This window comes from Anneissia japonica, unplaced genomic scaffold, assembly GCF_011630105.1.
Source record: "Anneissia japonica isolate Jap-2015-1 unplaced genomic scaffold, ASM1163010v1 scaffold21_len1647178_cov195, whole genome shotgun sequence".
NCBI lineage: Eukaryota > Metazoa > Echinodermata > Crinoidea > Comatulida > Comatulidae > Anneissia > Anneissia japonica.
The window spans coordinates 1,166,244-1,189,101 of record NW_022750455.1 but is presented as its reverse complement, the minus strand read 5'-3'; the positions used below and the strand labels follow the sequence as shown (position 1 = coordinate 1,189,101).

At 33.6% G+C, this 22,858-nt stretch overlaps 3 protein-coding genes across 3 annotated transcripts in view; 1 reads left to right on the top strand and 2 right to left on the bottom strand.

The window, feature by feature from the left end:
• The window catches only part of LOC117121354 (vesicular integral-membrane protein VIP36-like), a 7,116-nt gene extending 2,690 nt beyond the window's left edge, over positions 1 to 4,426 (bottom strand). The window contains exons 1-4 of the mRNA XM_033266521.1: positions 4,215 to 4,426; positions 3,727 to 3,737; positions 1,988 to 2,149; positions 1,227 to 1,341 (exon numbers count right to left, since the gene is read on the bottom strand). Of these exons, the coding sequence (XP_033122412.1) occupies positions 1,227 to 1,341; positions 1,988 to 2,149; positions 3,727 to 3,737; positions 4,215 to 4,359 (433 nt within the window). The 5' untranslated portion in view covers positions 4,360 to 4,426. The remainder of the gene's footprint in view (positions 1 to 1,226; positions 1,342 to 1,987; positions 2,150 to 3,726; positions 3,738 to 4,214) is intronic.
• Positions 4,427 to 4,736: 310 nt separating this feature from the next.
• LOC117121364 (mitochondrial proton/calcium exchanger protein-like) lies at positions 4,737 to 12,848 on the top strand. Its single transcript, XM_033266539.1, has 14 exons — positions 4,737 to 4,991; positions 5,500 to 5,578; positions 6,526 to 6,979; positions 7,157 to 7,300; positions 7,768 to 7,908; positions 8,034 to 8,237; positions 8,599 to 8,718; positions 8,936 to 9,067; positions 9,304 to 9,465; positions 9,838 to 9,921; positions 10,283 to 10,414; positions 10,555 to 10,781; positions 11,185 to 11,326; positions 11,797 to 12,848. The coding sequence occupies exons 1-14, from the start codon at positions 4,862 to 4,864 to the stop codon at positions 11,911 to 11,913; spliced, it is 2,268 nt and encodes a 755-aa protein (XP_033122430.1). The 5' UTR covers positions 4,737 to 4,861; the 3' UTR covers positions 11,914 to 12,848.
• Positions 12,849 to 13,693: 845 nt separating this feature from the next.
• On the bottom strand, positions 13,694 to 22,858 carry LOC117121365 (major surface-labeled trophozoite antigen 417-like). Its single transcript, XM_033266540.1, has 9 exons — positions 22,683 to 22,858; positions 21,290 to 21,424; positions 18,998 to 19,157; positions 18,204 to 18,560; positions 17,613 to 17,701; positions 16,784 to 16,916; positions 16,182 to 16,368; positions 15,112 to 15,216; positions 13,694 to 14,815 (listed from the first exon to the last, which is right to left on the bottom strand). The coding sequence occupies exons 1-9, from the start codon at positions 22,738 to 22,740 to the stop codon at positions 14,642 to 14,644; spliced, it is 1,398 nt and encodes a 465-aa protein (XP_033122431.1). The 5' UTR covers positions 22,741 to 22,858; the 3' UTR covers positions 13,694 to 14,641.

Here is a 22,858-nt window from a genome sequence, read left to right as displayed (position 1 = left end):
TTAGGGTTAACCAGGGTTAACTATTCGAAAAATGAATCCAAAATCTGAGTATTTTCAGTTTTACGCTGACTTAGCTTTATAGTCGAACTAGACAATCTTTAGACAAAATTATAATGAACACAGAAGTAATTTTAACATAAATATTTTACGGAATCCGTTCCTAAAATATACAAATAATAACATACCGAAAGCCTGAAAAAATCTAATCAGGGGAACATTGTTCATTATAAAGATATTTAATGGGTTAAAATCAAACGTTTTATTGCACAACTGCTCTGCTGGAAGCGTATAAATGCATGTCGTTGCCAAGTTGTTGCTAACGCAAAATGTGAATTATAGGGTAATACGCCCGCGCGCGATGCAAAAGCGGGGAACACATAGGTTTGTCGCGTCAAAGGGATCTGTTGCCGAGTGATCTCCTTCTCAATAATACCTCCATGGTTGAATGTAATGTACTCTCTCATCTCCAAGGGAGTGAGTGCAATCTTTCCATAGGAGCTTGCACCCCAATACCCCCATTTTTCCCGAACTGTAATGTATCCAAGAAAGCCTTAAAATCATTTTAAAAACATTTGAAAAAATAGCTGACTATACTTAAAATTAAGAATTACAGGAATAGCACTTTAATCTAATGAGCATATTATGTTTATTCCACAAGCTTTATCTGCTTTGCCTGCTAAAACTTATCAGCTATAGGAAAAAAATTATGATTATGATTTATTATGGTGTAGCATGATAATTTCTGGACCATGGAGTGTACCACAATTGGAAACAAATTGGCAGAAATTATGTTTCACGTTCCCGAGACACATGGACAGACCAAAACACTTAATTTTTGCACCCAGACCTACTGTACATTGTAAACATACAGTAGTACAATACCAGCAAATGTAAGTCAATGAAACATTATATAAACAAGACTATTTTTTTTTCATTTAATTTATGGTCTGATGAGAATTGGAAATTCCTCTTGTTACAACCAGCAACTGCTCACTTGTTTATAAAACTACCTTCAAGTTGCCTTATGTTTATTAGTGCTTACAAAATAAGACCCACATGGAATCTTGTACTGTTAGGTGATTTCAGCTATATCATACATACAGTATTCTTAATGAAAAAAAAAGCACATCTGATATTATTAGCAAGGAAAAACTAGAGGTACCGAGAAGCATAATCTGACAGAGTTGATAAAAAGTAATTAAGTATCAACTCAACAATCAACATACCTGCAAGTTCTCCAGTGGCAGCAGAGGCTCCGAAATAGTAGCCCGTAGGAAGATGTATTCCTGGCACGTCGACACAAGGTTTCCATTCACTTTTTCCATCAATATCTGTCATAATCTAAACATTGCAAAGATGTATTCTAAATATAATTTTAATCTCTTATTAACTATCATTTAATAAAAGATTATTTATCAAATATTTAAATTAACATTTAATTGATGTTTATTTATTCTTTTTATACAATTAAATAATTTACTATTTTTAAATCATATTAAATATGCCATTTATTGAGCTTTCAGCAGAATTAACCACCCTCACAAAACAATGTTGGAATACAGTAAATACATAACTTTAAAAAAATCTACCATATAAATAATTACAGCAAAAGACATATTTATATGAAACATCCAACAAAAATTATAAAAAATGTTATTAAAAAAATTGTAAAAATGATAATAATATGGAATATTTATGTAGAAGGCTGAGTTATAATACCAAAATTGTTTAAGAAAGGCCAAAGGATTAATATAGTACATAGCGCATTCACCAAAAAAAGATAAAAATGAAAAATTGAGTTTAAACAGGGTAAATGTTGCAAGGCTCAGAATTAAACATATAAAATTATTAAACATACATTTAAATAGTATGTCACTTTTATACAATAAAAATAACATAATGTAGTATAACAAAAGAGCATGCATGAATAACATAATGTGTATTAAAACATCAAGATACAGAAAAGCAGAAAGTGTTGACTACTCACGGTCAGCCTTTGCCTTGAGTACCTGATGGCAACCTGTGTAATATGGTTTTTATTACGAATTGAACAAGAACAGCCCGCCACCTCAGTATGAGTACCATCGGTATCATGATCATAATGTACCGAACCATTATTCACCTGAGCAGAGATGTAAGGATGTGGATGCTACAGAATAAAGTAAAAAAGGTTGCCAGAAAATTTTAAATGGCTGGAATTGTAACTTGTAATAACTTACAGTTAACCGATTTTTGAGGTATCGAATGATAACAAATGAAGCATCTGGTTTATTTCTGAAGGGGCTAGGGCAGCCACCAGCTGAATTGTGGGTGCCATCTCTGTCATGATCATACCTTAATTTGCCATCATTAATTTGTACGGAAATATATGGGTGTTCATGCTACAGAAATAAAGAAAATCAACTTCTTTATAAAAAATTTACTTAAATATTGATCAAAAATGAAAAACAATAAAGAAAAAGAAATTCAGGATAGCAACATGTCTTAAAGTAAGGGGAGCAATTGGCACAGTACTTGCGATTCAGCCACTAAACCTTGAGGTCTAGGGTTCGCGTCCCTCATTGTGCCTTATGCTTGTGTGTCCTTTGGCTTGGCACTAGGCAGACAATGGTCTGTCTCCATTCCTTGGGTATCTGGCACATCCTAACACCAATGTGCTCATTCATAGTGACAACAATACTTAAAACTTTCCCCAAGAGCTGAGCATGTGTTCTGTAGGACTTTTTATCAGGCGTCCCAAGTCTTCCGGAATTTACGGGAGTCTCCCAGAAATCGGGACAGCCTTCCACACTTTTGCAAGCAAGCAAGAATCTCCCGCAAATTCATAATATTTGAATGTTTTCACTGCTTTATTATCAATTGTCTCATGGAAGTCAGTGCCAATGGGTATCACTACGTGCAGCAAAAATAAAATTTGATGTGTTCAGAAAACTCATTTAATCAGACATCCAGGAAGTGACTACATCTTCAAGCTTGGAACCCCTATTTTATTTAACTAACAGTGTAAAATGCTAAGAGCTTTGAAGTCTTTGGCGATACAAACACTAAATAAACTGAAATTATTATCATCGAGCAAAGGAAGAAGGAATGCATGGATGTTGTATTCTATTCAAATTTTGCTATATTACCTACACGCATTAAACACAAGCTTTAAAAGCACACTGGACGAAGTGCTGAATGTATTTCACATTCTGAGATTCTAAACTACTGTAAGTTTATAAATTGACAGTTTAATTTTTGCAATTTTTCACAATGGTTATACTTGTGTCACACAATTTCAAAAGCTTGAAATGGAATGCACTGACATACCAGACTGTACAGTAAGGCCTATGCAGGTAATATATCCTCTATGCAAAAATTTCGACAACGCCCCGTTATAGAGTTATGATTATTTAAATAACATGATGTCTGAAAATCAGCCCAAAAGTTTATCTTATTTCTGTTGGTTACGCACCGCTGATTTGCAATGTTTGTCATCACTTCAAGATGTCTACCAATTCGTGGAAAAGGCCTATCAACCCAGGAATTATCTATAGACAATCGGGCCCAGGACGATTTAACCCCACCTAAGCCTACACCTCCCCCAGCCAGGCCTACAGTAATGTATTATTATTTACACAAATGTGCACGTAGGCCTACATATTACATTCATTCATGGACCATACAACCTGAAACTTTTAGAAACAACAACAATAAACTATAATAATACTTTACAATACAATATACTTTATTTGCAACTAAAAACAGATGAATTGCACATACATAAGAAATTTAAAAATTGCCTTAAATGTTTAAAATATCAAAACGGAGACGGTAAACAAAATTACACAAAAGAGCAAAACAGAGAATATTATCATAATTATTAGTTATAATTATTATCAAAAAGTATTTATAACAATATTTTATTATTAATATGAGTTTATTATTATTATTATTATTATTATTATTATTATTATTATTATTATTATTATCATATTATAGTGGTCCTCCTCTCTCACCTCTACTCAACCATTAAGTGATACTACAGTAGTAGTTTTTCAATAATACAATTATACGATCAAGATCAAAATAGGGCAGGGCTAGGCCTAGCCCGCTGCAGAACAAGACGTCGCCCAGGGACAGATGCTGTTGTTAAAGGCCAGGCCCTAACTAGAGAGGAAGCTGGCTAACTAAGGCTAGCCTAGTCGGCAGGAAAGATTTCCACTCATACTTACCTGTATATGGGCGCATCAGGCTGTGCTCTTTTTTCAAATAATCACTTGCGCGTTTCTGGTTTGCATCCACGTATGAGCTTAAAGATAAAATAGCTAAAAGACCAAGAATTAACGCCATTTCTATCTTATGAGCCACTGCCAGCATGGAGAAAATTGGATTTCTGAGGTGACAACGTATACGTTCAGTGAATGCTATTCAGCCGACAGCTGGGTCTACTAAATTCTTTATAAACACTTTAATGCATAATACTTTTTCACGGATAAATATAATTTAAGGCTAATCTAAACTGTAAAAATAGACTTATGAGTAATCAACATTTATACTAAAATATAATTTTATTTAAATTATTATTATCATATCTTTGTAGAATTATACTCATACAATAATTTCTATATAATATGAACAAAACTAATAACAAATTTCAAATATAAATATGTGGTTTGAAAGAATATTTTAAACTTTACACCACCTTGGCCCTTGCTGGGTATTATTTTTGTCGATTGGACCGATTGAGGGCGTTTTAATCTGTAAAATTTTGTACACACACGCGACGGATGGACCTTAAAATTATTAAAATATCATCAGACAATAACAAAGTATATCGAATTAGTATATTATCCTAATAGGTGTTCGTACGTTTTTGAAGATGATACATATGTATTCCAGGATTCAAAAATGTACTTATATAAATAATATACGAGGTACTACCCGCAATTTGGCTAAGACGTATCGAACCCCGAAAAAGAGTTTCACCGGTCATGACTTCGGAAACTCAGGTAAGCTCGCGGTGCCCTCACACTTGACTGGATTCTGCGGTAGTAGTAGCAAATGCATAGCGTAGGCCTAGGCATAGGCCTACAATTTTAATATTGGCACTGACGATTGTTACACCAATCTCTTACCAATTAAGCTAGGCCTACTACTGTATTTAGTAGTATTAATTATTGAATGTAGGCCTAGGCTTGCATCACAGTATTGTTTGATTGAACTTATGTTATGGAAGCACAAATGAAAATTAAAAGTTTAAAAAGTAGGCGGGCTAGGCCTAGACAACTTTTTTAAATACAAATAGTTATTAATACAATAATACATTCATATCAAGTATTCCCACCAATCCAAGACTTGATTGTTTTTAATTTTGATAATTATTTATGAATATGAATAATTTGATAATGTAGACTAGGCTAGGTTTATTTATATTTCTTTAGTTTATTGTGGACTAAACTATGTGTTCTTTGTAAACTGTACAGTTAATGTAATGTAATGTTAATTATTTCATTTCAGAACTTTCATCATCTTGGTATATGCATCGGTACATGCATTTGAGAGTATATGGTGCATTAAGTAGTCTACAATTTAATATGTAAGTATGTGTAGTGCAACATTTTATTTTAAAAATGAAAAAACAGTAAACATATTTTGCAGATTATATTTAACCATTATTATTATTATTATTATTATTATTTATTATTATTATTCAGGCAAAGATACAATTTATACAAAATATAATACAAGAGCACTAAAGCAGCTTAAACCACTGTCACCAAATAGGTGTGTACCTCCAACTAATGACTCCTCCTCATGTGCCTTGTCCAATGATGTTGGCGATCATGGCTCTCCATACACCTCTGTCCCCAGCCTGGGGTATGAAGTTGTTATTGTTTCCTCTGAATGTCGTCTGCTCCCTCAGACTATCTAGATATGTGACTAATGACTACTAAAATTATACAAATAATATAAAATAGATACATAATATGAACATAGAAATATGAACATAGATACAGTAAACATGAAGCAGCAGTCCTCCGATTGGCTAATGATCAATCTCACACCCTTGAATTACAACATTCTTGAGTGTCATTCATTAATTTAGCCAATCAGAGAGGATTTTAGAATCAGAGCTCAATATGCATTACTTATGAACCATCTCGTAGAGGCGCCGCCTACGATCATTGTCCCAAAACATGCTCCAAGAGCATAGGGCCAAAAATCAGTGGGGTAAGAGATCGTTTTATATTGCAGCCGCAACTGTATGGAACAGTTTACCAACAACAGTTATTAAATGCTCTTTTAGTCAAGTCCAAGAATAACTTGAAAATAATCACTATTTATTGATGTTTTCTTTGGTTGTTAATGCTGAAAGCATAAGCACCACTTTCGGTGGAGGTTACCGGCGCTGTACAAGTTTTCATTTATTATTATTATTATTGTATGATGAAATTTTCCACCATTTAAAGACAGCCCAAGTAAGATAGTAAAGACTACCCACCAATATCAATTAAGTTTTTTTTATATTTGTTTATCTTTCAGATGTAGGAAGAATTGTAATGAAGTATATAAGGAAAGGTTTTCAAATGAAGGATATATTAATCAGTGCAATAGTTTACGAAGAGCTTCTGTACTAACCTCAAGAAATTTTATCTCGCAGTCTCAGTTGTTAGATTTTATTCCTGTTTTACATGTAAGGCAATTTCATATATCTAGTGTGAGTTTTAAAGACTTGGCAGAACCTGAGTCCAAGGTTGAGCAAGCAGTCAAAGCTCTGAGGGAGAAAAAGAAAGAGCAAATCACTAAACAGCATGAACCACCTCAAGTTGTTGAAATTAAAAAACCAGTGCAGAAGTCTCTCTGGGTTCGAGTGAAAGATGAAGTGGTTCATTATTATCATGGCTTCCGTCTGTTAGGAATTGACATAGCAATCGCATTCAGAATGCTTCGACAGATTCTGAATGGGAACTCACTTTCAAGAAGGGAATATAAACAGGTTAGCCTACTTTTCTTTTTTTTTGTGATAAAGTTAATAATAATAAACATTAAATATTAATAACAGTTTCTTTAAGAACAACAACAATTGTCAAAGATAATTCTATTAATTTTGATGTTTTGACATTACGTTTCTTTACTTAAGATATTTAATTATTTTCTCTCTTCATTTGCGCAGTTTACCAGGACAGTATCTGACATGTTCCGGCTAGTTCCTTTCCTGGTGTTCATCATCATCCCATTCATGGAATTCTTACTTCCAGTTGCTCTTAAACTTTTCCCAAGCATGCTTCCCAGTACTTTTCAAGACAAGTCTAAAAAGGTAATAGAAATAAATTGTTAGAAATAGAATATAAAATTAATAATATATATATAGATTGTAAAAGAAATACAGTATATTGTGTAAGAGTGAGATTTAATATTAACAGAATCATAATTTATATTTTAAAAAGTATATGTATGAAAAGTATATACTGTAATAAGCAAAATATATACAAATTTTTAATTTATTAATACTTAAGTAAATTTATTAATACTTAGGTTGCATGATATTAAGATGCTTGCTTTCTAATCCCTGGTTTCTGAGTTCACATCCTATGAACCACAAATTCACTCAGTTTCCCAAGCCTTATACAGAGCATCAAGTTTCCTAATTATCAGCTGTCTACTCCCCAAGGCTCATAAAGAGAACTGGTTATCAAGGGTTACAAATGATGAGCTTGGCTGGGTGGTCCACTCAATAAATGTCTAATTCATCACTTTTTTTTTTCTAATTTTATAAACTTTAAGGAAGAAAAACTGAAGAAAGAGTTGAAGGTGAAGTTGGAGATGGCAAAGTTTCTTCAGGATACAATTGAGGAGACTGCCGTCCACAAGAAAGTTGCAACAGAAAGTCAGAGCGCTCAAAACTTTGGATCATTCATAGAGAAGGTATGTATGGCAAACCAAACAACATACTTTAACACACTTAAGTGATGGATCCAGGGGGTGGTGAATATGTCCTTGACTTTTGCTTCTTCGTTCAGTCTGAATTGATTTTTTTCCATGTATACCAGATCCGTGCTAGTGGAGAACAAGCTACAAATGAAGAGATTCTGAAATACTCTAAACTGTTTGAAGATGAATTGACCCTGGATAATCTACCTCGAAATCAGCTTGTTGCCTTGTGCAAGTTGCTGATGCTACAGCCATACGGGACCAACAACTTCTTACGATTCCAACTTCGGCTAAAGCTCAGGACGTTGATGGCAGATGATAAGGTAGAGCGAATACAGTTTATGTAATGCAGCTATTCTAAAACCAAATATTTGCTGCAGGGGAATTAAATAGAGTGAAATAAAGCAAAAATATTGCAGGCTTCAAACTTCTATTTTGGTTGCAATATAGTGCAGCTAAGCTTGATCGATATTCTGTTAGAAATACCTTAAGCTATGTATGTACCCAGTTAAGTTCAGTTTAATGGAGCGAGACTTGGTATAGCCCTTCTCAATATCTTTTATTATATAAAAAAAAATGTACAACAAAATCGAAACAACAAAACTACAATTAACATTTAGAGCCTGATGACTCGAAAGTTATGAAACTAATAATATTAATAATTTTTTTGTAATGTCTCTGTAGATGATCCAAAAAGAAGGAATCGACGGTTTGACTATCGCGGAGATGCAGAGTGCATGTCAGTCGAGAGGTATGAGGGCGCTTGGACTTCCTGCTGAAAGATTAAAGTCACAATTACAACAGGTATGTATTTTATCACTTCGTATATTTGTTTGCATTAATATATTGTACCAGTATTTTATATTTGTTTTTTGAGGTCCCTTTAATATCAGCTCTTCATTACTGGTTCCTTATTAATTCCTTATTAAATACAGCATAAATAAATAAAATGTATATTATTTAGAAAAACGTGGATACTGGTATTACAAATGATTGAGCTTATTTTCATCATTATTTACAGTGGTTGGATCTTCACCTTAATGAGCAGATCCCAACCTCACTGCTGCTGTTGTCCAGAGCTCTGTACCTACCGGAAGAACTGCCGACAGCTCAGCAGTTGCAGAAGACCATCGCTTCTCTCACAGACTCTGCGGTAAGCAAACAGGCCACCTTATCCACCAATCAATTAAAATATAGAATAATACCATTCCAATTATTGCCTGATAAGATTCTTATACTGGCTACTTAAAAAATCATCGGTAAATCAGCAAAAACTTCAATATTTTAATCTTTTTTCATCATTTCCAATGGAATTCAATATTTTAATTTGTTTTTAGATTTTACTACAGATTATTTTCAAGTTAAATTGTATTATGTGTCATTTTGTAGACTGAAGAGGCAAAGGTGAAGTTAGCTGAAGTAGAAGGCGAGAAGATCGACAACACAACAAGGTTGAATATCATCAAGAAAGAGGAGGCAGAAATATTGAAGGAGAAAGAAGACAAGAAAAAGGAAGAGCTAGAGGACAAGGAAGAAATTGAAAAGAAGAAGGTGAGCTTCATTTTTATTTTTATATTTTTATTACATTAAGTACATTTAATATGTAATTTTCTGTTGTTTCATTTTCTTTTTATTTAATATCTACTAATGATTGGTATTTTTCCTTGTATGTAATGTTATGACCTGATGTGAATGAATCTCTGTAATAATTGCCACTGATGTAAAACTATATTCAAAGGATTAGGAATAAAATTTATTCAATTATTGTTATTACTATTAACATATTATTACTGGAACTGTAGCTATGAAAACAATATTTAAAACAGCTTCTTGTTGAAGATGGGTGCTAATAGATTTAGTGACACCATTGTCGACTTTTATCACTTAAAATATACTTGGACAATGTATTTATATCAATTACAGGCCAGGTTAGAGGCTGAAGAGTTGGCTGATAAAGCACCTGTACTTGAGATGACTGGAAAAGAAATGTCAATTGAAGAAGAAATAGTAAGAACAATTCATTTATTGTTGCTTTAATTGAATTGGAAGACTAATACCAAAGCAGTTGACTGGAAATCATAGCATATTAAATTAAACACTTATTATCAGCAGTAAGAATTATATCATTTATCATCAAATTCAATTCAATTCAATTCAGTTTTATTGGTCAAACTCATAAAAGTGGTTTGAAATTTGCTTAGCGTGTCACACATTAGGATAAATCACTTAAATCATTGAAACATGAACAATTTCGACTTTCCAAATTTACATTGTTATGGACCTGTTAGAATTTAATTAGTTTGTAAAATAGTTTTGCTTTATCACATCTTTTATTTGTTTGATAAAAACTCATTTAAATTGCTTTCAGGAGGAAGTAACAAAAGAGGAGTTCAAGGAGTTGAATGAAGTGATCAATCTGATTGCTGAAGAGAAGGAAAAGCTGAGCCATGAGAAGGAAGATCTGGAAGAACTAAGGGAGGATATTGCAGAGTACAAGGAGGTACAAATGTCATTCTTCCGGGGTGGGGGATGGCTTGTGGGTGCATGCCTAACAAGTGGATGTGTTATATTTACTTACTATTTATTCAATATCGAAAAATATAATAACATAAACTCATCTTCTGCCATTTTTCACTGCAGGATGTTGAGGAATTGAAAACCGAAATGGCTGCCGAGGCACCATCAACTGTCATCGTTGAGTCAAAGGCAAGCATCAGACTGGGCAAGCGAATTGAACGAATGGTGAACCGTATTGACAAGATTGTGGAAGAGGTGGGGAAGGGTAAGGACGAACTCATGGAGGACATCGCAAAACAGGATCAGCTTGGGGAAGAGGATTCAGATACTGAAAAATTGATTAGAGATAAGTAAGTTCATTCGATGTATTACTTAGAGCTCCCCATCTGATTTTTTACTGGTGAACAGATCATTAAATTGCATATCATATGATTATGTAAAGATCATGTGATAACCATTGTATATCTATTCTACATCATTCTATTAATTATTTGAAGCTCCCCATCTAATATTTCCTTTGTGATCAGATCACCACATATCACGTGTATCTATTCTACATTATTCGATGAATTACTTAAAGCTCCCCCATCTAATATTTTCTTTTTTGATCAGATCATGATCGCTTGAGGATCATTTCATCACATATCACATGATAATCATATCACCTATGGAAGTCAGTTGTTTTAACTGTGGCATATACGCTATAATGTCTTCACTTTCACCAAGTAATATTGCTTTTTTTTTTTTTTAAAGGAAACAACTTCTGCGTATTGAGGAATTTGAGGAGGCCATGCGCAAGTTCAGCAACTTGTCAGATGAAGTGAAGTTTCGCCAGCTCGCTGAATTATTGGACAAAGATTCTGATGGTATCCTTGACATCCAAGATGTTCAAAAGGTAAGTAATTTATCGAATGATTCCTGACTGACGTTTTTCCAAATAAACCTCCTTTAATGTATTTTATATTTTGAAAAAAAAACTCATTCTCAGTCAGTCTCTATTTCACTTTTGTTCTCTGTGGCCTTTGAAGATACTTCACTGATAAGTAGCAATGTGAAAGTAAATATCAAGGATACACAAGTTCATACTATAGTTACATAAACAAACAAAATATCTACATTGATATTGAGAGTATCCAGGGCAGTTTATAGGGGAGAGGAATAGAAAATTACATTAAAATTTTGAGAGTGCCAATTCTAGCCACAGCCATAACATTTTGGACATCATTCCCCAAACCATGGTGAAATGTGGTAATGAACCTCATATGTAGAAGTACCTGTCTGGGGCCCCTTCTACTTTTAAACTTCTGGGTCTTAATGTTATTATCTTCACTGATTTTCATTAGTTTTCTTGTCTTATTACTACAGGTCATTGAATTCATCACACAAGCAGATGTTGATTTGTCACCAAAACAAATTGATGAAATCATCAATATGCTGTCAAAAGAAGAGCGATTGGAGGAATCTGAGAAGACAAGTAGTTGAGTCTGTCTTTAAACTTATGTGATTGTATTCTTTTCAGCACAATATACAATAAAATATAGTGAATAGAGGCAATAAAAGCTTTTGTAACAATTGCTGTCTGCCAAGGAATTTTTTTTTTCAAAAGTATGTACATGTAACTAATTTAAATCCTTATGATTTCTGAACTAGGCTTTCTTTACACATTTGAAATGTAAAGATATAAAATAGATGTTTTATTTAATTGCATCCATACAATTGACTGTATTTGTTTTGTAGTGAATCACATGATTTTAAGTTTGGTATGTACATCTGCACTGGTGGTAATTGAAAATAATATAATTTGTCGAAATTACAACACTAATCTGTTGATGCTACTGAACTCTGTTCCGATTTGTTTTGTTTTAGTGACGTGTTATGCATAGTGTGTGCACTCCCTCGAAAAAAAAAAACGTGGTTTACCCACTTTGAAATTTTGAAGCAAAAAAATTATGCTAAATACTGTAGTTAAAAATCACCTGGTACCACCTTATTTTCGCTACTGGTTATCCAGTAGCTTGTTTCAGTTTGTAGGATTCAATGCACGTTATAAAAAAATTATCTATGCATTTGAAATCCATTATACCTCCAAATAGGGATGAGATTTCTATTAAAGTATTTATATTATTTCATTATGGCAGATATCTGATGTAATAATTATTGTCAATGATATAAGTAGTTTGATTGATTTTTGATATTTATAAATCTATAGGAGTATGCTATTCAAGGTGCTGAATGTTGAGAGTGATGGCAAATCAATTTCATGAAGTTATTTTCAAAGTTTCAAATCACTGAGGTATTGTAGGGAAAGAAATCGGTATAAAGATTGGATTGAATATTGCCAGAAATTGTAATTATACATTATTGTATATACTATAGTGAAATATTACAATATCAGAAATAAAATGTGAATATTTGAAGTTGTCTTTACATCCCTTATTTATTTTGCACTTTTATAACATTTCAGTCCAATGTGAAACACCACAAATATTGATTGATGGAAAACCCTTTTTTTTTTAAAGACACACAACAGGTGCACCAAGGATTTTCAATAGAGAATATATCACTGTCCTATTTGTGGGTGACAATCCCTTTCACAAGACAAACATACACAAACTAAATATACAAGGGAGCAGATTTGTTTTGCTCGCAAGAATAATATCCTGCAACACTGGCAGGAATTGAAACCAGGACTCTGGGATTGGATGGCAAGCTATTCCACTCCACTAGATGTTCTCATATCTTGTTCCAACAGTCAACAGCACTAACTTATTGTCTGCCAAACACAATACAGTACCTGTATTGGCAAGGCAACAAATAGTCTATTGTTCTCTTGCGTATGGAGTAACCAAAACCCCAACATAAATTGAAAACTAGCATTTATATCGCTTGTGTGATAAGTGTTTTATTGTGTTGTTTCAAAAGCCAAACACATCTGACGTCAAGAAGAGACTAAATTCCATCCTTAGATTATCTTGACATGACCGTCTTCCAAACACTACTGTATTACGGTTGACAATGTTTACTGTACAGAAGATATCATTTACGTTGGTCTGGCCATATTTGTCATCAAGATAACCGATTAGCAATTAATATTTTCTACAGTAGGTTACCAAACTCCGCTTCAAGGATGTTATACAGCGACACTAACTGCTTTTAATATTTTCTATATGGTAAGTAAATAGCGCATGATCGGAAATTATGGTGCTCTACTCTTTCATCAATGACAGTAAACACATTTTTATAATAAATTCTGAAACACATCTTGGTAAATCAAGGATCATTTATTTAATGAGAATGGCAGTTGTTTAAAAATCTAAATCTATATAGTAATTCTAAATTGTACATTTTATATTATCGTCTATAAATGACAATTGAAAATATAGTTTAGTCTTTGTATGTACAGTACCTGTAATTTAGTGTACTGTAGCAACCAGTAAAGTTTAGATCCTATACACATCATATATGTAATAAAGAAAATAACAATTATATTCAAATATATTCAATTCATATATTATAAAAATTGCATTGATAACTGCTTACTAATTACTAATTTATAACTGTTTGGCACAAATTATTAATTACAGTATATAATTACTGATTGTCACATATATTATTGATCTGTTTTCATCTAGAACACTCTTAGATGACATTAATTTTATTAATACACCTTTCATCTACCATCATTAATCTAATCAAAACAATTTTATTAACATTAATAATGATAATTACAAAACTGAAATTAATCCCAGAAACCGTAGTATTTAGGTATTTCCTAAAAAATATTTTCTTAAAATAATAACAATATTAAGAATTAAAGAATTAAAATTATATAAATCTCTTCACAATAAATCTCTAAAAACATATTTCAGTGATGGATCCAAGAATGGGTGGGGGGATTGAGCCAGCCCGGGTCCCCTTAAATTTTTCAAAATTATAAAAAAAATGGCGAAAAATATATAATTATAATCAACATTAAGTCTGAAAGTGCCATTTCCGACCATCTAGAGGTGCCAAAATAATAGATTTCCTTACATGATCAGCCCCACCCATGATAGGACTGAGGTGGGTGTACCTCTATCTGTGAAAGTCCCTCACTAGGCCCCCTCTATTTCAAATTTCTGGATCTGCCACTGTATTTATCCCTATAATTGAGGTAGGAAGACAATTAAAGTGTCTGTTATTGATTGAATAAAAATTATAATAAGGCCAATCATAAACCAGCATACACAGGGTTTTGGCCAGGTTTTATCAAAGGCTCATGTAGTCTGGAACGCCAACGCCTTCGCCTTCGGTAGTACTTTGTGATGAGTACGGCTATAATTAGTGCCACAACGATGGAGCATACAGAAACAACAATGTAGAATTGGGCGGTGGGAACGCATCCCTAAGGAAAAAACAGAAACGGATGAAGGTATCACTAGATTAACATTTTCAGAAATGAATGAATATATTACTTACAACTGCAGTACTGAGATGGTTTAGATGGCAAGAAATGTGGTAATAGACATGGTCCAGTACATAGGAAAAAATACTGGTCTAGACATTGCCCATGAGATGGTTTAGATGGCAAAAAATGTGGGTAATAGACATGGTCCATGAGATAGTCCAACACGTAAGAAATTGTGGGGTAAACCCAGCATGCCATAAACTGTAATGTCTTCCCACAGAAATCAGACTTACCCCACTTTGGTTTATGTACCAAGTTGATTTACAGTATGATGGCTGTACACTTCCTGCTGGGCAATTAGCATTACTTGGACACTTCACCGGTGGACATGTTGGACACTGAAAAGCAAGTGTAGTACAATAAATAGTCGGAGGGGATTTATTTGATGTGAACACGAACGTACAAATGTCACAAAGACTTATTTCCAGTTGGGTCACTCTGGTGGTGATTTGGCATGTACACCACCAGACAATCCCTTACATTGTTCCGAAAAGTGTATAATACTGTAACTGCATTCTTTAACCAAGGAAATTCAACAAAAGAACGCACATCTCAGGATATCAAAGGATATCACTCTGGCATTGACATTCTACGCGCCACGTGCCCCTACACGCTGATCGTCACAAAAACCATAGCAACCAACTATAATTGTCAGTTGCCATTTTACCGATGAGATGGTGTCCGGTGGTTCGTGAGACTCACTTCACAGAAAAAATAAATAAACTTTCTGTATCAACTCAAATGTTCGTTTTGTGCACCTTACTCCAACATTTGACAGTTTAATGTTATATAAGAACATGAATTTATATAAAAATCGTAAATTTTCATCTGCTATAACTTTTCATTTTGTTGATCAATTTTCACGAATCAAATTGTAGTTTATAGAAGCACTTAACAAGCTCGTGGTCAAAAGAAATCAGATGTAACAGACATTGCGAAGTACCCAGAATTAATAAAATAGTAACTAACACCATAAAACGGCACACATAGACAGATAATTGACGGCTGTACATGTAACTAGCATCAGATTGTCGATGCCACAGTAAAGATCAAAGGATTGTACGTACGCGCTATGTTTAAGAGCGGAGATGTGCATTCTTCTATTGAATTGCCTTGCTTTAACGTGCACGTGGGCCATTTGCACACAGGTCCAATGGTTAAACATATCTTCCACAAAAAAAATGGTGTGCTTTGTTATACTATTCCCGCAACGGAACTCAGAAATAATCAGTGGGCTTGGTGCTCATCTCACTGGTCTGGGCCTGGCCCACTAACCCTGACAGAAGCCTCAAGTCAAACTTACAGGACAGTAAGAGCCAGATGGGCATTTAATGCAGGATTTCTGGCCAGTCTTCTGCTGGTACCACCCTGGTTGACACACAGAACACAGCTTGGTACTGGTGGATGACTTGTAGTGACCTTCTATGCACTGTGTGCAGTTTGTGGCTCCAAGGTTCTTTGATTCAGACCCAGCAGCACAAGGCAAGCAACTATGGAGAAAATTTTGGCACAATTTTTATACCTCCATAATTATAGTACATTTTGAAGATGACATATCAGGAATTAATTACCATGGAACAATGTAATATTTATTTTATTTAACAAATAAAGTATAATGAATGGCTTAAAATACACATCTCAATCCCATTGGAGACCACGTTTGGGACCGGGGGTTTCTATGGTCTGTTTTGGTCTCTAATTACAATAATAAAGATGAAAGGCAGTTGTTCATTTGGGACAACAGAAAAATGTTCTTTAATTTGAGAGGTCTGTAATTGGAGGGAAACGTGTAACAGTACAAAATGCTAGCCACTGACAATTTTCCAGAGCATGGGACTTCGCATTTCATTTTCCAGGCCTAATTTATTCAACACGCTACACAGACTTGTAAACAGTGAGCTTTACCTCTTACAGCCTGTCCTGTTACAAAATGATCCAACTTGGCACTCATGACATGCTGACATCCCCAACTCATCCTGATGGGACCCAACACTGCATAGCGTACAGTTTATTGTAGCAGATTCATTACTAAAACTGCCTGTAGAAATTTAAAAAAAAAGGATTTATGGCTGTAGTATTCTTTTAATTGGAAGTATACGTACTGCTACGTTTCATTCCACTATCAGTGGATCTTCGTCAGGCAATGAAGCTGGGAGCTACATGTTTGTTGGCGACGCTATTCAGGTTTGAATAGCACCCTCTGCTAGCTGTCCTGTCAGAAGGTCCGGGGTTATGGTTATGAAACATAAATTGTAACTATTCTACAAAAAGTATGTTATTAGAACATTGCTCTTTATATGCTACTGACAATGATGTTGAAATGATGATGATGATTATAATATATTATAAATTCATACAACATAAAACCGAAAGGTCCACTGATTAATCTCAGATAAGAAAGTATAATACATACTCCAAGTATTGAAATACACGCCATCGTGTTGGGATTCAATATTTCGACATTAATTATGTCATCATCAGGAATCAATACTTGGAGTATGTATTATACTTTCATACAACATGGTATATGAAATTTGGTTGATTGATAAGTCTGTAAACAAAAATGATACAAACAGAAAATTATCAATAACGTGCAGACAAAAATAATAATGCTAATGATCAGGATACTGAATGATGATGTTGCTGATAATGATAAAGCTAACGATTTTGTTGCTGCTTCATATAATGTTTGCAGCACTAATGCTGTACTAAGTATTATAAAGTTAAAGCTTACCATAAAAACAAGGCATGCATGTTTTGCTAGCTGTAGTATTTGCATAAAATCCTGGATAGCACTGCTCACATGTCTTTCCCCCCTTAATGCTGTGGGTAAATTTAGAAAGTTTTAAGCCATTTCCAGGCTACCAAATTTTATTTGACAAAAACATGTGACATGCCTAAATATGGTCATGATGACATCACATCATGACTATATATGGGCATACAAGAGTTTTTTGTGAAAGAAAATTTGATAATCTGGACAGAGCATAGACCAACTAAAAATCCTGTCAAAATGGCATACAGTACCAAATAACTTTAGCAATTGGCTGAATTTTTTTAGTATTATTAGTTTCCTTTTCTAAACAACTGATATATCCACTTTCTGAGGCAGTAGTTAAAACAAAGATGCCAGAAAATTTACAGAAACAATCATTCTAAAATAACATTTTTTATGGTCAAATTAAGTTCAAATGTTTATGAAGTATACTACTAATATATACATAAAGAAATAAAGAAATCTGTAATATTAATATCATATTTATTTAATACATAAAATAATAATCATTATAAATTATTGATTGAAAATGATCAAATTTTCATTCACATGCTATAGTGTCCGAGGCCACATGGTTCACAGCTGGTCTTGCCGGGACTACTTTGGTTGAATCCAAGGTCACACGGCGTACACTTTACAGTACCAGTAGTGTTAGTGAATGATCCCGCTTCACATTTCTCGCAGTGCTTACTCTTTTCCAAACTAGCATGATGTCCCACGTCACATGGTTTACATGCAGTCTCACCACTGGCTGGCTGTTCATGGCCCTTCGGGCAATTTGTGCATGAAGAAGCAGTGGTTGTATTGCTAAATGTTCCTGGATCGCAAGCTAGGCATTTCTCTTGGCCTGTCTTATTGGCATAATGTCCAGGCAGGCAGTCACTGCAGTTGACACTCCCAGAAACACTGCAAAGTTCAAATGTACAAAAATTCTGTATAAAAATGTATTTCAGTTTGACCTCATTAACTAAATGTAATGTTAATAAATTATTTTTTATTGTCTTTAAAATAAAATAAAAAATTCTTTTGGTAGTAAAACAAAAGGTATGTACACACTTTTGAATTTCAGGATCACAAGTTAAAATTCTGTAAAACACCAGGATATTTCGGACAATCGAAACAAATGACAACTTTCCATTTTGTAAAGCCCTCTCAGACTTTCAAATAAGAAACTGTTCTAAAGCCATTATTTATAGTCATGATGTGCCTATATATGGTCATGATGTGATGTCATCATGAATGACCATATTTAGGTATATCACATGTTTTTTTCAAATAAATTTAATAGTTGGGACAGGGCTTTATACATTGCTGTTGGATGTAAATTGAATAAGTATACTTACTCAGTGGCTGTTCCCGGGACACAGTCTAAGCATGTGATTTTACCAGGTTCGGGTTGGTGGGTGCCTTTCTCACAGGCTTTACATTTGTTTTTAATGCATTTTCCATTCTGGTCACTACTACTACTGCTATTACTGCTACAGCAGTGGCAGTCTTTGATTTCTTTAAAAAAAAAAAAAAAGTAGGGAATTTAAAAAAAAACATTAAAATGATGATTAATATAATTTCTATATATAAAAATCTGTTTTCAATGTGCTTTTTCTTTTGGTATTCTTTTTTGAAAATATCTGCATTTTCATTCCAGACGTCTTATGAAGAGATGCATAACCTTAAGAAAAATATGTACGCAGATTACCCAAGATTATACCCTAACTAGAAAGAAAAACCAGGTATCATAATAAATGATAAAGACCTGATGACCCGGCCTGTTTGCTCGTGTTTTGACCATTTTAATGTTTGTATTGTAATGGTGCTTTTAACTTTTTTTCTTTTGAATTGTATTTTCATGTTGTTTTTTGATGCCAAATAAAGTAATTCAAGTCAAGTTACATAAATATCACTGAGCTGGCTGTACCATTTGATAAAAACACACATCTAGGTACACTGCACTACTGTAAATAACAATCTGATAATAAAGGTGCATAGATTCAGGTTAATCTGCCTTGAGGTTGGAGGTCATGGGTTGATATGATAACAAAAGAATACATGAGTCACTTCCAATAGTTTGCGTTAATAAAAAGTCACATCAAAATAACAAATATAAATGCCATTTCAAAATGACAACTTAAGAAATTGTTGATCACTATGTTGATTTAAATAACGACTTCCTAAGTATACACAATAAGCCTAATGAATGTTATTTTTATGATGCATTGTATTTGACCCGCAGTGCTCTGTATTCAAGTTAAAGAATGCAGTATACTCTTCAGAAAATAGTAGGGGATTTTCTCCCGGTGTATTGCCCAATCACCACCAGAAGGACCCCACTGGAAATAAGTCTTCTTCAGACTTTCGTAGGTTATCCTTGGTGTTGACACCAAAAATGTATGCCTGTAAATGTAACCATTTAAATTTATAGGCATCTAAATACATTTTTAAAAATCCATAGCTTCTCGACAAAACAGCTCAGCCCCTAGACCCAACTGGGTACTTCTCTGGCTCTTCGACCCCTTCATTGGGCCCAGGGCCACTCTCAACAGCCCCGATACTGTTTGAGTGTTTCAGAGTAGAAAATAGGAAAAATTATTTAAACAAATTATATTATATTAAAAAGAAATTACAATTATGTGGTACAAAAAGGAAGTGGTTGGGGATTAGTTTTTGTTCTTTCCTTTTTAGATCCTGAAATGACAGTGTCACATACAATGAAACTGCAATATATAGTTACGCAATTCTATTGATTGTTTCATACAATAAGGGAAGGTTGATTGTTTCAAACAATAAGGGAAGGGAAACCAATCTGTGATGTAGAAGTGTAGTCAAGCATTGACATGCACTAAACTTTCAATATTGAATAAAACTGATTTAATGACGGAGTGAGGTGCTGTCACTTGTGGTGGTTAACATAGGCAGATTTAAGGGGACCCAGCTGGCGAGCTCATCCTAAATTTTGAAATTAAAAAAATGAGGAATATAGAAAATTACATTTCAATTTTTAAGTCCAGTTCCCCCTAAATATTGAAAAAAAAAGAGGAAAAAAAGAAAATTACACTTCAATTATCTGAGAGTGCCTTTTTGTCCACCAGGTGCCACGGACTTGCTGGACCCGCCACCTGGGAAATTCATTCTCTGGGGCTGCCACTATTTTGGATTCCTGGGTCTGCAACTGGTTAAGATACTTGGCTTCCTATTCCAGGGTTTTGGGTTTAAATGCAATAAATACCAAAGTTAAAATCTAAAACATTTACAGTTGCTAATATAGAGTACTATAGTGTTACATCACGATACCATGTGATACTACTCTGTTGCTATCGTTGCAAAATGCATTCAACGGATGCCATTTTGCCCACTGACAAACCACTGATCCCAATTTTTAACGTAATTATTAAGACGTTGTTATCTTCCTTTTTCTTTGTAAATTTGAATTGATGATTAAATGTATGTTCAATAACTAATATAATGCGAGCTTTTGTGTTTTTAGTACATTTTGATGGTAAAATATTAGATTTTAAAATGCCTATTCCAGAAAGCCTATGAAGTCATTTAGGTGTAATGAACGTCTGTTGACAACAGAGGGCACCACCTGGCGTAGTGACGACACGACTGTGGTACTCTATTGAAATACTTAAACTCACCTTGATTTGAGAAATAACCTGGCTGACACAATGAGCAGGAGCTGTCATCAAATGATGTACAATTAATTGCAAGAGAATTATCTTCTAAACTTATGAATTTGTAGGTACTAATCTGAGAACCTGTTAAAAGTAGACCTATAAAAAAAAAAAAGAGGTTTAATATCATCTTTATGCTTACCCTATTTGAAAACAAACAGAATATAATCGTGAGGACTGCCTACATAATAAAATATTTATTGTTCTTCTTGATGTTTTTCACCTCTTTTTAAAAATTTTATTGCACTGGTGTTTGTACATTTTTATGCCTTATATTATAATACAATGGAACGAGCCATTGTAGAGGTGTTAGTCACCAGTTGGCTCATATCCATCACTGTCTTGTGAGAAGTTTATAAATTAAATAAAAAAATAAAATAGAATCTAATAAAAAATATTCAAAAACATACATTTATTTCTGTGTTGATATCTGAAAAAAAATGTGGGGATAAAATCAAATATTTGGATTCATAGCTTACTTTGTTTTTAGTTTTTATGAAAATTAGAATGCACAAATGTCATTTTCTCAACAACAGTTAATTAACAATAGATAGGCTTTTTTCTATATGCTTAAACATCCCTATAGGTACTTTTTTAAGGCGTATGTAATCCCTTAAACATAAAAAGATACAAAAGATGCAAAATAATACTGTAATCTGTTCTTAATACTATTATTATCACTCAATTTATTGTTTACTAAACTTATTTAATATGTAATTTTAAAATGTCTATTAGATTCCTTATTATCCCTTTTTTGTTTTATTTTTGGCCTTTATTAATTTACCATGGACCATATTGGAAATAATTGGTTTTATTTTAAATGACTTTAAGTTGCATATTTATATCTAATTTTTATCTATTTTCATAGTTCCCGTGTTTGCTCCTTACATTTTTCTGCTGTATTTTATATAGTATATACTGATCAGTGTCAAATAAAAGAAAGAAAGAAATAAATCCAAATTGATAACTGCTGGTGGTAAATCATGGCATTTATTATTAATCAATACTGTACAGTATACAGTATGTATACTCGTGTTTGTATATGAACAAAACAATACGTTGTACTCATTCAGCGACTACCTACTACATCAATCATTGTATACAATAACAGTAGTAGTTTCATATTCTCCATGGTAGTTTATAATTCTAGGCCTAGGCTGGAGTCGGCTTTTGTTGGGAGTGAGCGATATTCGTAAACTTACATAAGGTCCCAGACTCGGTAACTAACAGATAGGTAGGCGTAGGCGTGTACGTAAGAGGTAGTCCCTATTGTACTGTATCAATGATTAATCACATTGCCGTCGCATAATAGACAGGGCTGGCATGTCTCACAAAAATATGTAATAATAGAACTTACCTTGGAGAAATATAGTGAATATAATTAATGTACGGACTTCTATATAAATCAATGCCATGAGAATTCAGTCAAAACAAGTTGACAATGGAAAAGGGAAAGTTATTTTCTATGACAATGCCACATCGTACTCCATGTCGCGATCAACCAAAACAACTTACGCCAAAGTTCGGAATTTA